The following is a 14,152-nucleotide window of genomic DNA, read 5'->3' as shown; positions in this document are numbered from 1 at the left end:
AAATGGGCATGTCTGTAGCCATTAGGGAAGCAGCCAGTAGACAAAGACTGAGGATTAGTGGGAGAGTAGGGATGATAGAGGGAGAGGAAATCTGCTGTAAATGGGATGGAATGGGATCACTTGTGCATCCAGAGGGATTTGCCTTGGCAAAGTGAAGGGCAACCTCCTCGTGTAACGCAGAGGAGGAAGAAATAATAGAGTAAGATAACACCCTTCTCCTGGGCACTCATCGAATTGGTGCTATAATTGGTGTGGATGATAAATTAGCTTTAGTATCACTAAAAATCAGAGTTCTGGAACTCAAGCAATCCACCTAAGGTCCCCAAGTAGCAGGATTACAGGCATGTACCACCATGCCCAGCTATGTTAACACATCTTTATATAGTTCGTTCCAATTTTCTAGTATTTGCCTTTATAAATTTCTCTTGATTCCCATATTTGCATTTCAAAGTTTATATTCAGCTCTGGTTTTTTCATCAATAATGCTTAGAAGACTTCTTGTTAAAGTTTCATTTCTCCTCACGTGAGATTAGACTCAGTTTTCTGGGAAAATTATTCTTGGTTGTATTTTTATCATATGGAATATTTTATTTCAAGCTCTCCTCTCTTATGGTGGAAGCTGTAAAACTGTGTGTGATGCTGACACTGATCTTTCTATCTGGCTGTTTGTAGTATTTTTCTTCAATATGGGAAGCTTTTAATTTTGGCTATGACACTTCTGGCAATTTTCATTTTGGGGTTTCTTTCAGAAGATCAGAGGATCTTCAGACAGTCTCTTTGCTGTGGATATTCTCTAATTTATTTGGCCAGTTTTCATTCATAAATTCTTAAAATATGATTAGCAAGCCCTGTTCATGGTTTTCAGATAGTTCAATCACTTTAAATTATCTCTCTTTGAACTGTTTTCCAGATCAGGTATATTTCATAGGAAATATTTTCTCATATACATATTTTGAGTATTTTGACTTTTAATATTTCTTGTCATATAGAGTCATCAATTTCTCTTTAATCCACATCTCCAACTGTGGATGTTATCAGCAGGTTTTGTACAAACCTCAGCCTTGGACCACTTTCATCTGCCACCTCTGCTCCTACACACATGCTACTGAATGAAGGTGGAGAAAATTATGCAGATATTCTGATTGGATCCAACCTCAACTGGGCCCTCACTGTCACTAGGGAAACATACTATACCTCCATTAAGAACTCACTATCCCGTTCTCCACAAAGGCTCTTTCAAACCTTTTCATCCCTCTTCAAACCTTCCATGGTTCCCTCTTCCTCTCTGCTCTCCATTGAGAGCCTTGCCTCTTTCCTTTCCTCTCACTCTCTTTCCTCTTACTTTCTTTGCTCTCACTCTCTTCTTATCCCTTACAATCTGGCTTCCAACCTCATCATTCCATCCCAAATTGGTATGTTTAAAGTTACCAATGATCTTTTAATTGCCAATTCCAATGACCTTTCTAAATCATCATTCTCAAACTCTATAGCTTTTTTTGTTGTTTAAAAATTTTATTTGATATTTTATTTTTCTCCAATTACATGTAAAATAATTTTTAACATTTATTTAAAATAAAATAACTTAAAATTTTGAGTTCCAAATTCTCTTCCTTCCTTCTCCTGAGAAGACAAGCAATTAAATATAGGTCATACATGTGTAGTCATGCAAAACATTTCCATATTAGTCATATTGTGAAAGAAAACAAGACCAAAAAAATTCACCACCAACAAAAACCTCAAAGAAAATAAAGAATGTAAAAAAGTATGTTTCAATCTGTATCCAGATACTATCAGTTCTTTCTTTGGGAATGAACAGCATTCTTCATCATAAGTCCTTCCAAGCTGTCTTGGATCATTGTACTGCTAAGAATACCTAAGTCATTCACAGCTGATCATCTTACAGTATTGCTGTCACTTTGTACACAGTATGTTTCACTTTGCATCAGCTCATGTAAGTCTTTCCAGTTTTTTTCTGAGAGCATTCTGCTCATCATTTCGTATAGCACAATATGTTTCATTATAATCATATCCTACAATTTGTTAAGCCATTTCCCAATTGATGGCAATCCCCGCTACTTCCAATTCTTTGTCACCAGAAAAGAACTGCTATAAATATTTTTGTACATATAGATTCCTTTTCTTTTCCATATTTCTCTTCTGGGATACAGACTTAGTTGTGGTACTACTAGGCCAAAAGGTACATATGGTTTTATAGCCCTTTGGACACATTTCCAAATTGCTCTACAGAATGGTCGAATCAGTTCACAACTCCACCAACTGTCATTAATGTTTCACTTTTCCCACATCCCCTCCAACACATCATTTTCCTTTTCTGTCCTATTGGTCAATCAAGAAGGTATGAGGTAGTACCTCAAGATTATTTTAATTTGCATTTCTCCAATCAGTAATGTGTTAGAGAATTTTTTCATATGACTATAGATAGCTCTGATGATCTGAAAACTGTTTATATCTTTTGATCATTTATCAATTGGGAAATGGCCATTACTTTTATAAATTTGACTCAGTTCTCTATGTTTAAGGAATGAAGCCTCTATCAGAAAAACTTGTTTCAAAATTTTTTTCACAGTTACCATTGCTAACTGTATTTCCCTCCATCTTATACCCCCCATTTATTCTATTCTCTCTCCTTTTCCCCATTCTCTCCTCAAAAGGGTTTTGCTTCTGACTACTCCCTCCCCCCAATTCTCTTCCCCTTCTACTTTCCTGTAGGATAAGATAAATTAACAGTTTAACCTTATTAAGTCATGATTTCCCTTTCCTGTTTATCCTTTTTATGCTTCTCTTGATTTTTGTATTGGAAAGTCAAATTTTTTATTTTTCTCTGGTCGTTTAATCAAGAATGCTTGAAAGTCTTTTATTTCATTGAATATCCACTTTTTCTCTTGAAGGATTATACTCAGTTATGCTGGGTAGTTGATTCTTGGTTGTAATCCCAGCTCCCTTGTCCTCTGGAATATCATATTTCTAAGCCTTCCAATCCTTTAATGTAAAAGCTGCTAACTCTTGTGCTATCCTTACCACAACTCTACAATACTTGAATTGTTTCTTTCTGGCTGTTTGTGATATTTTATCCTTGACCTGGGAACTCTGCAATTTGGCTATAATATTACTGGGAATATTCATTTGGGGACTGATTTCATGAAATAATTGGTGTTTTCTTTCAATTTATATTTTGTCTTCTGGTTCCAGAATATAAGGGCAGTTTTCCTTGATAATTTCATTAACGATGATGTCTATACCCCTTTTTTGATCATGATTCAACATTTTTCAAATTATCTCTCCTGGATCTATTTTCTAGATCAGGTGTTCTTCCACTGAGAAGTTTCATGTTGTCTTCTATTTTTTTTATTCTTTCTATTTTGTTTTGTTTCTTGATTTCTCATAAAGTCATTAGCTTTCTCTTTGTCAAATCTAATTTTTAAGGAATTATTTTCCTCAGTGGGTTTTTGTTCCTCCTTTTGTATGATCACTTCTCTACCAGTCTGTACCCTGATCTCTTACAGCCTTAGCCACAAGCATCGTTGCTCCTCCAGGCTCCTGTTTCCTTCCACAAGCATTCCTCTGCACTGTGGAACTATAACCCAGAAGTGAGTATGGGCAAAAGAATTGCAAAACTGTGCCCAATCCTGTGCTCAATGCTAGTACAGGTGTCTCTTCTAATTTCTTTCTGGCCAATTGTCCAGTTCCCTTACTATCTCTTGGCTGAGTTGCCAAAGCTGCTTCACTTGCTGTCATAGCTGCTTCTAAGGTCCACAGCTGATGTTGCCCCTGTATGTGCTCTAGATCCACTCCCATCTCAATGTCACAGTCCTCTCCTTCCAACCTCCTAAGTTGTCTTCAGCTGGAAAAATGTCTCATCCTGACCCAGCTCTGCAGCGACAGAATTTGATCTGATGTGCTATTTTAAAGTTATTTGGAAGGGAATATTGGGAGAACCTGGGTGTAAGGTTTCCTCTGCTCTTCCATCTTCACTCCTTAGTGGCAAATCTTTATCTTCTGAGGAATGATTTGATATTTTGCAAACAGCCAAAAGTTATTTTGATCCTATCAAGTATTCATAACTTAAAGTCAAATCATCATCACTGTTTTCATCACTTGTTTATTCATTTATCCACTCAACAAATGCATTAAACATCTACTATGAGCAAGGTACTTTTCCCTATGATGTGACAAGTGCAAGAAGAATTGAGATATAGTTATTGTCTTCAAGAAACATGTTAATTGCCTAGGTCATGGTAGATGCATAATAAATGCTGATGTCCTTTCTACCTTCATTGTTCAGCAACATAATGTACTGTATGCTTGAAGAAATAAGAATATAAATAAGAAATGATTAGAACTTGTCCTCTAGGAGTTAACAAGTTAGTAGAACTGAAAAGATGACACGTAGAATTTATAGATAAATGTAAAGCAACTGAAATTTAAAAATCAATATCTTGTTTTTTTAAGTTATGTCTATTTCCAACTATGGGCATGTAGGTGGTGCAGTGGAGAGAGTGTTTTGCCTGGAGTCAGGAAGACTCATCTTCCTAAGTTCAAATCTACCCTCAGACACTTACTAATATCACCTCGTCCTGTTAGCCTCAGTTTTTCATCTGTAAAATTAACTAGAGAAGAAAATGGCAAACCACTTCTGTATCTTTGCCAAGAAAATCCCAAATGGGGTCATGAAGAGTTGGACATGACTAAAACTACTCAACAACAATATACTCTTATCTTTTCCTCCTGCTTTCTGTAAAATTCCATTTTTTTGAAGCTGCTTGTGCATTCACATAGTATATAAGGTTGAGGATGCTAATGTTCAAGGCCCACTGACTTTTCATATAAACAAGTCTCTACTCTAGACATAAATAAAATCTGCAGATAACTATCTCTGCATGTTAATTCAGTACCTAATCAATAGATCCTTTAATAATTTTTATCTCAGGTCCTTTCCAATACTATGATTTTAAGATTACAACTTAAGGGGTTCCTAGGAGATAATATTTTGATGTTCTATTACTTACATAAAGTGACTTCTCAAAGAAAAATCAATATGCCTACACTGTTTCCCTATAATATTCTATTTTTAAAATGTATTTTACATTTCCATAGCATCCTACTATTTATAAAACATTTTTACATATGGACTATATAATTTGGAAAAAGTTAAGGAAAATATATTAGATTTTATTTAATTTATTTACCAAGTTGCTCTGGCCAAACAACAACTGTGACAACAACAGTGACAACAACAACAGCAATACTAATAGTAATAATTAACAATTAATAAATATTAATTAATTAATAATTAATAAAAATAGTAATAATAGTAATAAATTAATAAATTTATGAATTTTTATGAATTTAATAATCACTTGGTGACCAATCTTCTCTTGATGATTTTTCTTGAATTTATATTGGCTTTTGGACAAAAGTAGCTGAGCACACAGACAAGGATATATCCAAAGCCTCTTCAGGCTGGTAGGACCTAACAGAGATTGTACTCTGCTGACCTTACTTTTGAGAGCCCAAGGCCACAACCAAACCATGGGAAAACAAGACAACAGGAGAACTTTGGTTGATCTTTACCAGTAGAGTTCATTAAACTAAGCCAAGGTGGAGCTCTAATCTATATCAATAGATAAAATTACAGTTTTGAGGTAAAAATATTAAAGCAATCATTATAAATAACTTACCTCAGTACATAGTTGCATATGAAATGTGCTGCATTTAGAACAGTTCCAACACTGGGACATTCAATAGCAGCACAGCCAATTTTGTAGGTATTATCCCAAGCAATCTAGAAAACAATTTCAAAATAAAACATACAGTTTAATCCCTATAGTTTGCTATTGTCAATGGACATGAGATAGGCCACACACTTCAGCATCTGTGGGTTAGTAGGAAGAGAATGTTGTTGAAAACAACTTGAACACTGTTCTGAGTGTACAAAGAACTAAAGCTGTTTGCTTAGAAACTTAAACAGCTAAGGTGTCTCCTATTAGAGAGTCCTTGAGATAATGTGCTATATCCTATATGGTAAACACTACCAAGAGTCTTTTTATTAACTTACTTGACAAAATAGTTCTATTCTGATCTAAAATATTGTTTACCTAGGTCTCTAAACATAAATAATTTCCAGGATTAACCTTGAGAACATATAAAAGCTACTTTATCATGTTTGTTTATCAGATACCAACTTAAGATTATAGACAGAGTCTGAGAATTCTCCCTGAAGATTGTTCATAAATAAATGTGTCCCTAACAACACTGATTTCAAATACAATGTGAAACTACTGTCAGCTAGACCTATCTTTGGCCTAGTGCAACAGATGCAAGGTTTTCTTTTCTTTTTAAAAATTCAGTCATTAGAGGGGTGGAGCCAAGATGGCAGAGTAGAAAGATGGACCTGTTGTAGCTCTCCCCCAAAGCCCATAAAATACCTGTAAAAATGACTCTAAACAAATTCTAGAGCAGCAGAAGTTACAAAACAACAGAATGAAAGAGATTTCCAGTGTGAGGCAGACTGGCAGGCCGATAGGAAAGGTGTATCACACTGGGCCTAGAGTGGAGTGCAGCAGATGGAGCACAGCCCATGGAGTGCAGCCCAACCTTGGCTGCACGGAGTGGCTCAGACAGGACTGGAGCAGGCTTCAGGACATGGAATCCTGGGTTTGGTTCCCAGATTCCTCAACCCACAAACACCAGAGAAAGCTTTAAAGATCAGTGAGAAAACTCTTTCACCTGGGTGAGAAGGGAGCAGGGTCCTGCCCTAGCGCTGGCCCCAGGTGGTTGAAGCATCCAGTTTTTGAGCCCTTGGTCTAAAGACCTGGGGGGGGGGGGGGACGGGAATCAAGCAGCTGATCTGAATCTCAGCCTTGAGTGGTGACCCTGGGGTAAGAAGGAACATTGGCATGGTGGAGCTGGAGATAATTGTGGAAAGGGAACTCCACTCGCAGATCCTGGGTAGAAAAGCTTGTGGTTGCTCCCAGACCAGAGCGCAGGACAGGAGGGAGAAAACTCCTCTCCCTTGACTGTGTCACCTTGGAGGAAATGAGAACTTAACAGGTTCCCAGAGTATACCCTCCACTTGACAAAGGACTCAAAAATCAAGTAACTGGCTGGGAAAATACCCCAAAAAGGGGAAAAAAATAAGACTAGAGAAGGTTACTTTATGAAAACTCAAGAAATTATAAAACAAAACTAAAGGAATAAAGAAACAGAAGACAATGTGAAATATCTCATTAGAAAAACAAATGACATGGAAAATAGACCCAGGAGAGACAATTTAAAAATTATGGGGCTACCTGAAAGTCATGATGAAGAAAAGAGCCTCAACATCATCTATCATGAAATTATCAAGGAAAACTGCCCTGATATTCTAGAACTAGAAGGTAAAATAAATATTGAAAGAATCCACTGATCACCTCCTGAAAGAGATCAGAAAAGAAAAGCTCCTAGGAATATTGTAGCCAAATTCCAGAGTTCCCAGATCAAGGAGAAAACATTGCAAGCAGCCAGAAAGAAACAATTCAAATATTGTGGAAATACAATCAAGATAACACAGGGTCTGGCAGCTTCTACATTAAGGAATCAAAGGGCTTGGAATAGGATATCCCAGAAGTCAAAGGAACTAGGATTAAAACCAAGAATCACATACCCAACAAAACTAAGTATAATACTTCAGGGGAAAAAATGATAATTCAATGAAATAGAGGACTTTCAAGAATTCTTGATGAAAAGACCAGAGCCAAATAGAAAATTTGACTTTCAAACACAAGAATCAAGAGAAGTATGACAAGGCAAACAAGAATGAGAAATCATAAGGACTTACTAAAGTTGAACTGTTTACGTTCCTACGTGGAAAGATACTATTTGTAACTCTTGAGACTTTTCTCAGTATTTGGGTAGTTGAAGGGATTACAGACATATAGACAGAGGGCACAGGGTGAGTTGAATAGGAAGCGACAATATCTAAAAAATAAAATTAAGGGATGATAGAGGAATATATTGGAAGGAGAAAGGGAGAAATGGAATGGTGCAAATTATCTCTCATAAAAGAGGCAAGAAAAGGCTTTTGCAACGGAGGAGAAAAAGGGGGAGGTGAGAGGGAAAAAGTGAAGCTTATTCTCATCACATTTGACTTAAGGAGGGAATAACATGCACACTCCATTTGGTATGAAAATCTATCTTATACTACAGGAAAGTAGGGAATAAGGGGATAAGTTAGCTGTGGGGGTGGGATAATAGAAGGGAGGGTAAATGGGAGAAGGGAGTAATTAGAAGTAAACACTTTTGGGGAGGGACAAGGACAAAAGAGAGAATATAATAAATGGGGAACAGGATAGGATGGAGGGAAATATAGTCTTTCACAACATAACTATTATGAAAGTCTTTTGCATAACTACACATGTATAGCCTATATTGAACTGCTTGCCTTCACAGTGGGGATGTGTGGGGAGGGAGGAAGGGAGAAAAGTTGGAACTCAAAAATTTAGGAACAAATGTTGAGAATTGTTTTTGCATGCAACTGGGAAATAAGAAATACAGGTAATGGGGTACAGAAATCTATCTTGCCCTACAAGAAATAAGAGAAGGTGGGGATAACGGAAGGGAGGGATGTGATAGAAGGGAGGGCAGATTGGGGGAAGGGGAAGTGGTGGGGGGAGTGGAGAGATGCAAAAAAAATTTGGAACTCAAAATCTTGTGGAAATGAATGTTGAAAACTAAAAATAAATAAATACATTATAAAAAAATTCAGTTATCACTTATGCACCACAAAATCCAGTGAAAACTAATAACTGCAGATTAAAAGTACAAAGCAAGAATTTTTTAAAAAGATATAAAATACAACTACCCTTTGCAGTCACTGAATTAAGAACTGAAAGAGGGCACTGGCAGGCAACTGGAGCTCAGGAAAAAATTTATGACAATTTTCCCATATATAGTTCTAATCACCAGAATATCGAAGCTAAGTCTTTTATAGTTATAATCACCAGAATGTAGAAAAAAACTCAATTTCTATAGGACATTTCAACCAATGAATGTCATATACAATGGCGTTCATTTTCCTTTTATGTACAGAAACAAAATATATTACAGTGCAAGGGGCAGCACTATTTTTGGCTTCTAATTCTTCTTGTCAAATTAAGTAACTTGCTAAGTGCCATTTGAAAACCTACTTAAGTCACACAGGAACAGAAGGAAAAATAGTAGAAATCAAAAAGAATTAGAAGAATGGAATGGAGGATCCTTGACAGAAGGGATTGTCATTTTTTATCACTGTACTCCAAATTCCACACTCCCCTTAGCTCTTTCTCCACCTAAAGATAAAAGTCCTACCTTGTAACAAATAAGTATACATAAAACAGGTCCAGAGAGTGACTATGTCTAAAAATGTATATCTCATTTTGCACCTCTGCCAAGCAATGGTGAGTAACTGGCACAGAGGAGGAAGTACTGGGTCTGGAATCACAAAGACTCAAGTTCAAATTTGGCCTCAAATACTTACTAGTTGTGTGACCTTAGGCAAGTTATTTTACCTCTGTTTTACCTCAGTTTTCTTATCCATAAAACTGAGTAATAACAACTCACAGTGTTGTGAGGATGAGATAAGATAATAACTATAAAGTCCTTTGTACAGTTTCTGGCACATAGTAAGTACTATATAAATGTTAGCCACTAGCCATTATTATCATTATTGTTATTCCTATTACTACTTCACAGCATTTTTGTGAGGATCAAATGAAGTCATTGTAAAGCACTTAAAACAGTGCTTAGCACATAGTAGGTACTATACTATTATTAATATACTTTTGAGTTTATGATTTGTTGTTGTATTGATTGTAGTTCTTAACTCTTTCAGTTGCTCTAGTAACTGTATAAATTATTCTGTTATTTCTGCTCATTTCACTTTCCATTAGTTCATATGAATGAACTTGTCCAAATGGCTTGTCCATAGCTTCTAACCACTGATCTATTAGTGAAAGGCTGAGATTCTAGTATTCTGTATCAAATCCTTCTATTCTTGGATTTTAGTTCTTTAGCAGAAAAATCTGCTACAAAGATTTTCGTCCAATTAACTGCTTTCATTCTAATGGCATTGCTTTTGTGGTGATGGGGAGAATGCTTATCAATTTTTTTTTTTTGGAATCTGAATTACCCATTTTATACTCTAATTTTTTATGATATACTTATATGTATAAATATAAGTATATAACTATATAAACGTATATACACACAAACACTAATACATAAAAATATGCCTACGTATCTTTATATCTACATCATATTATTTATTTGGAACTTCTTGTGGTACGTGGTATGAGATGTTGGTCTAAACTTAATTCCTACCAGCCTTCTAATATTCCCAACATTTTCTTTTTTGGGTGAATTGCAAATTCTCACAGCAGTTGAGAATACTGAGTTTAGTAAACACTATAACAAAATATTGATTGCTTCTGAATTTTATGTATCTAATCTGTTCCATTAGTCAACATTTTTGTGGTATAATATCAGATCTGGTACAACTGGCAATTCCCCCCTAAGCCCTGCCCCCCCCCACCTACTGCCGCAAATTCCTTCCCAATTACTTTCATCATTTCCTTCAAGATTCTTGACCTCATTTCTCCAGATAAATTTTATTATTTTAAGACTTCTATAAAAGTAACCTCTTTGATGATCTTATTGATACTGCAATGAAGTTATAAATTAATTTAGATATTAATTTATAAATAATAATATAATTTTATTATATTGTCACTACCCAACACAAACAATTAATCTCTCTCCAAATATTTAAGCACATTTTTGTTTCTGTGGAATGTTTTATAATTGCATTCATATAATTTCTGTTCATGTCATAGTAAGTGAATGACCAGATAATTATATAGTTTTTGTAGTTATTTTTAATTATGTTTATTTTTTTAATCTTTACTTTTTGGAGATACTTATTAAGTTATATAAAGGCTTGTGTTTTTTTATGAACACATTTTATATCCTGCTAAAATTACTGTTTGAATTAATTTTAAATTAAATCTTTAGAGTTCTCTAAGTAAATATAATATATATTATAAAGTATATAATCTGCAAAAAGCTAAAATGTTTTCTTTTTGCCTAGAGTTGTTTCCTATTTTTTTTTTGTTTTTTTTTAATAGAATTATTTTGTTTTCAGTGTTCGACAATCACTTCCATATATCTTAGAATTTTTCCACTCCCTCCCCCTCATTCCCCACTTCCTCCCCACTGCCTCCTTGAGACAGCATACAATCTTATATAGGTTCTAAACGTACATTCCTATTAAATGCATGTTGCGTAGAAGAATTAAAACAAATGGGAGAAACCATAAAACCAAACAAAACATAATACAAAAGAAAATGGTCTCTTTCTATCTGTAATCCAATTCCATAGTTCTTTCTCTGGATGTGGAAGGTGTTTTGCCTCAAGAGCCCCTTGGAAGTTTTTTAAGTCTATGCATTTCAGTGAGGTACTAAGTCTATCAGAAAAATTCCTCACACACTGTGGTTGATGCTGTGTACAAAGTTCTCCTGGTTCTACTCCTTTCACCCAGCATCAGTTCATATAAGTCTTTCCAGTCTTCTCTGAAGTCTTCCTGTTCATCGTTTCTCATAGCACAATAGTATTCCATTACATTCATATACCACAACTTGCTCTGCCATTCCCCAATTGATGGGCATCCCCTTGATTTCCAGTTTTTGATCATCACAATGAGAGCTGCTATAAATATTTTTGTACATGTGGGGTCCTTCCCCATTTCTATGATCTCTTTGGGATAGAGTCCCTGAAGTGATATTGCTGGGTCAAAGGGTATGCACGTTTTTGTAGCCCTTTAGACATAGTTCCAAATTACTCTCCAGAATGGGTGAAACAGCTCACAGCTCCACCAACAATGAATTAGTGTTCCAACTCTCCCACATCTTCTCCAACATTTATCATCTTCCTGTTGTTTCATATTAGCCAATATGATAAGTGTAATGTGGGACCTCAGAGTTGTTTTGATTTGCATGTCTCTAATCAATAGTGACTTAGAGCATTTTTTCACATGATTATAGATAGCTTTAATTTCTTCCTCTGAAAATTCCATTCATATCCTTTGACCATTGATCAATTGGGGAATGACTTGTATTCTTGTACATTTGACTCAGTTCTCTATATATTTTAGAAATGAGGCCTTTATTACAGACACTAGTTGCAAAAATTCTTTCTCAGTTTTCTGCTTCTCTCCTAATCTTGGTTGCATTGGGTTTGTTTGTGCAAAAATTTTTCAAATTAACATAATCAAAATTATCCACTTTGCACTTCCTAATGTCCTCTATCTCTTTTTGGGTCATAAATTTCTCCATTCTCCATAGATCTGACAAATACAGCATTCCTTACTCCCTTAATTTGTTTATAATATCAGTCTTTATACCTATATCATGTATCCATTTGAACTTTATTCTTGTGTACAGTGTCAGGGATTGGTCTATGCCCAGTTTCCACCACACTGTTATCCAGTTTTCCCAGCAATTTTTGTCAAACACTGAGTTCTTATCCCAGAAGCTGGGGTCTTTGGGTTTATCAAACAGTAGATTGCTATATTCACTAACTACTGTGTCCTGAGCACCTAACATGTTCCACTGGTCTACCCCTCTCTCGGTTTCTTAGCCAGTACCAAGTGATTTTGATGATTGCTGCTTTATAATACAATTTGAGATCTGATAGGACTAGGTCACCTTCCCTAGCATTTCTTTTCATTAGTTCCCTTGATATTCCGGACCTCTTGCTCTTCCACATTAATTTTGATATTATTTTTTCTAGCTCTAGAAAATAATTATCTGGTAGTTTGATTGGTATGGCACTGAATAAGTAAATTAATTTAGGTAGAATTGTCATTTTTATTATATTAGCTTGGCCTACCCATGAGCAACTGATGTTTTTCCACTTATTTAGATCTGACTTTATTTGTGTAAAAAGCATTTTGTAATTGTGTTCATATAGTCCCTTGCTTTGTTTTGGCAGGTAGACTCCCAGATATTTTATACTCTCTACCATAGCTGTAAATGGGATTTCTATTTCTGGCTGTTGGGCTTTGTTAGTAATATATAGAAGTACAGATGATTTATCTGGGTTTATTTTGTAACCTGCAACTTTACCAAAGTTGTTTTTTATTTTGAGTAGTTTTTTACTTGATTCTCTGGAATTCTCTAAGTATATCATCATATCATCTGCAAAGAGTGATAATTTAGTTTCTTCTCTGCCTATTCTAATTCCTTCAATTTCTTTTTCTTCTCTTATTGCTACAGTCAGCATTTCTAATACCATATTGATTAACAGTGGTGATAATCGACATCCTTGTTTCACCCCTGATCTTACTGGAAATGCATCTAGCTTGTCCCCATTGCATATAATGCTTGCTGATGGTTTTAGGTATATACTGCTTATCATTTTATAGAAAGTTCCATTTATTCCTATGCTGTCCAGTGTTCAAAATGCTACTTCCAAAAACTGGCTCCTTGTCTGTGCTTGCCTCTGAACTGCCTTTTGTTCTCTTCCATGCATTTTCTCTTTAATGATGCTTTTTCTTTCTTTTCTTTTTTGTCAGGACTATCACTAATCCCCCTGTTACCACTCAAATATACCCTATCAAAGAAAATGAAATAAAAATTGGCTGTTTTAATAAGCAAAATAAATTCACAAGACTGAAATTGTATGTGTGTGTGTATATGAATATATACATACATATATGTATATATGTGTGCATATATATATATATATTAAAAATTAATAACCTTTTTCCAGAAGTGAATACTGTGGTTCATTATTGCACTAATCAGAATTCTTAAATCTTTCAAAATTTCTTACACTGTCCTTGTTATTATAGAAAATGTTCTTCTGATTCTGTTTATTTAACTCTGCATCAGTTCATATTAATTTTCCCATGTTGCTCAGAAACTATTCCTCTCATCATTTAGAACCATGAAATAATGTTCAATTACATTCATACACCACAGTATTTTTTTGTAAAGTCTTTCCACAATTGGTAGAAATCTACTTTGTTTCCAGTTCTTCAACACAACAAATACAGTTGTAATAAGTATTTTCACATATATGGTTCTTTTCTCTTTTTCTTTGATCTTTTATTGGTATG

General features: G+C 35.1%; 1 protein-coding gene across 1 annotated transcript in view; it reads right to left on the bottom strand.

The window, feature by feature from the left end:
- Positions 1 to 14,152, bottom strand: part of GLIPR1L2 (GLIPR1 like 2) — a 29,853-nt gene that overhangs the window by 7,179 nt on the left and 8,522 nt on the right. The window contains exon 3 of the mRNA XM_072655406.1: positions 5,700 to 5,803. Coding sequence (XP_072511507.1) covers positions 5,700 to 5,803 — 104 coding nt within the window. The remainder of the gene's footprint in view (positions 1 to 5,699; positions 5,804 to 14,152) is intronic.

This window comes from Notamacropus eugenii, chromosome 3, assembly GCF_028372415.1.
Source record: "Notamacropus eugenii isolate mMacEug1 chromosome 3, mMacEug1.pri_v2, whole genome shotgun sequence".
Classification (NCBI taxonomy): Eukaryota; Metazoa; Chordata; class Mammalia; order Diprotodontia; family Macropodidae; genus Notamacropus; species Notamacropus eugenii.
The sequence above is the reverse complement of the archived record's forward strand: the minus strand, read 5'-3'. Positions and strand labels throughout refer to the sequence as shown.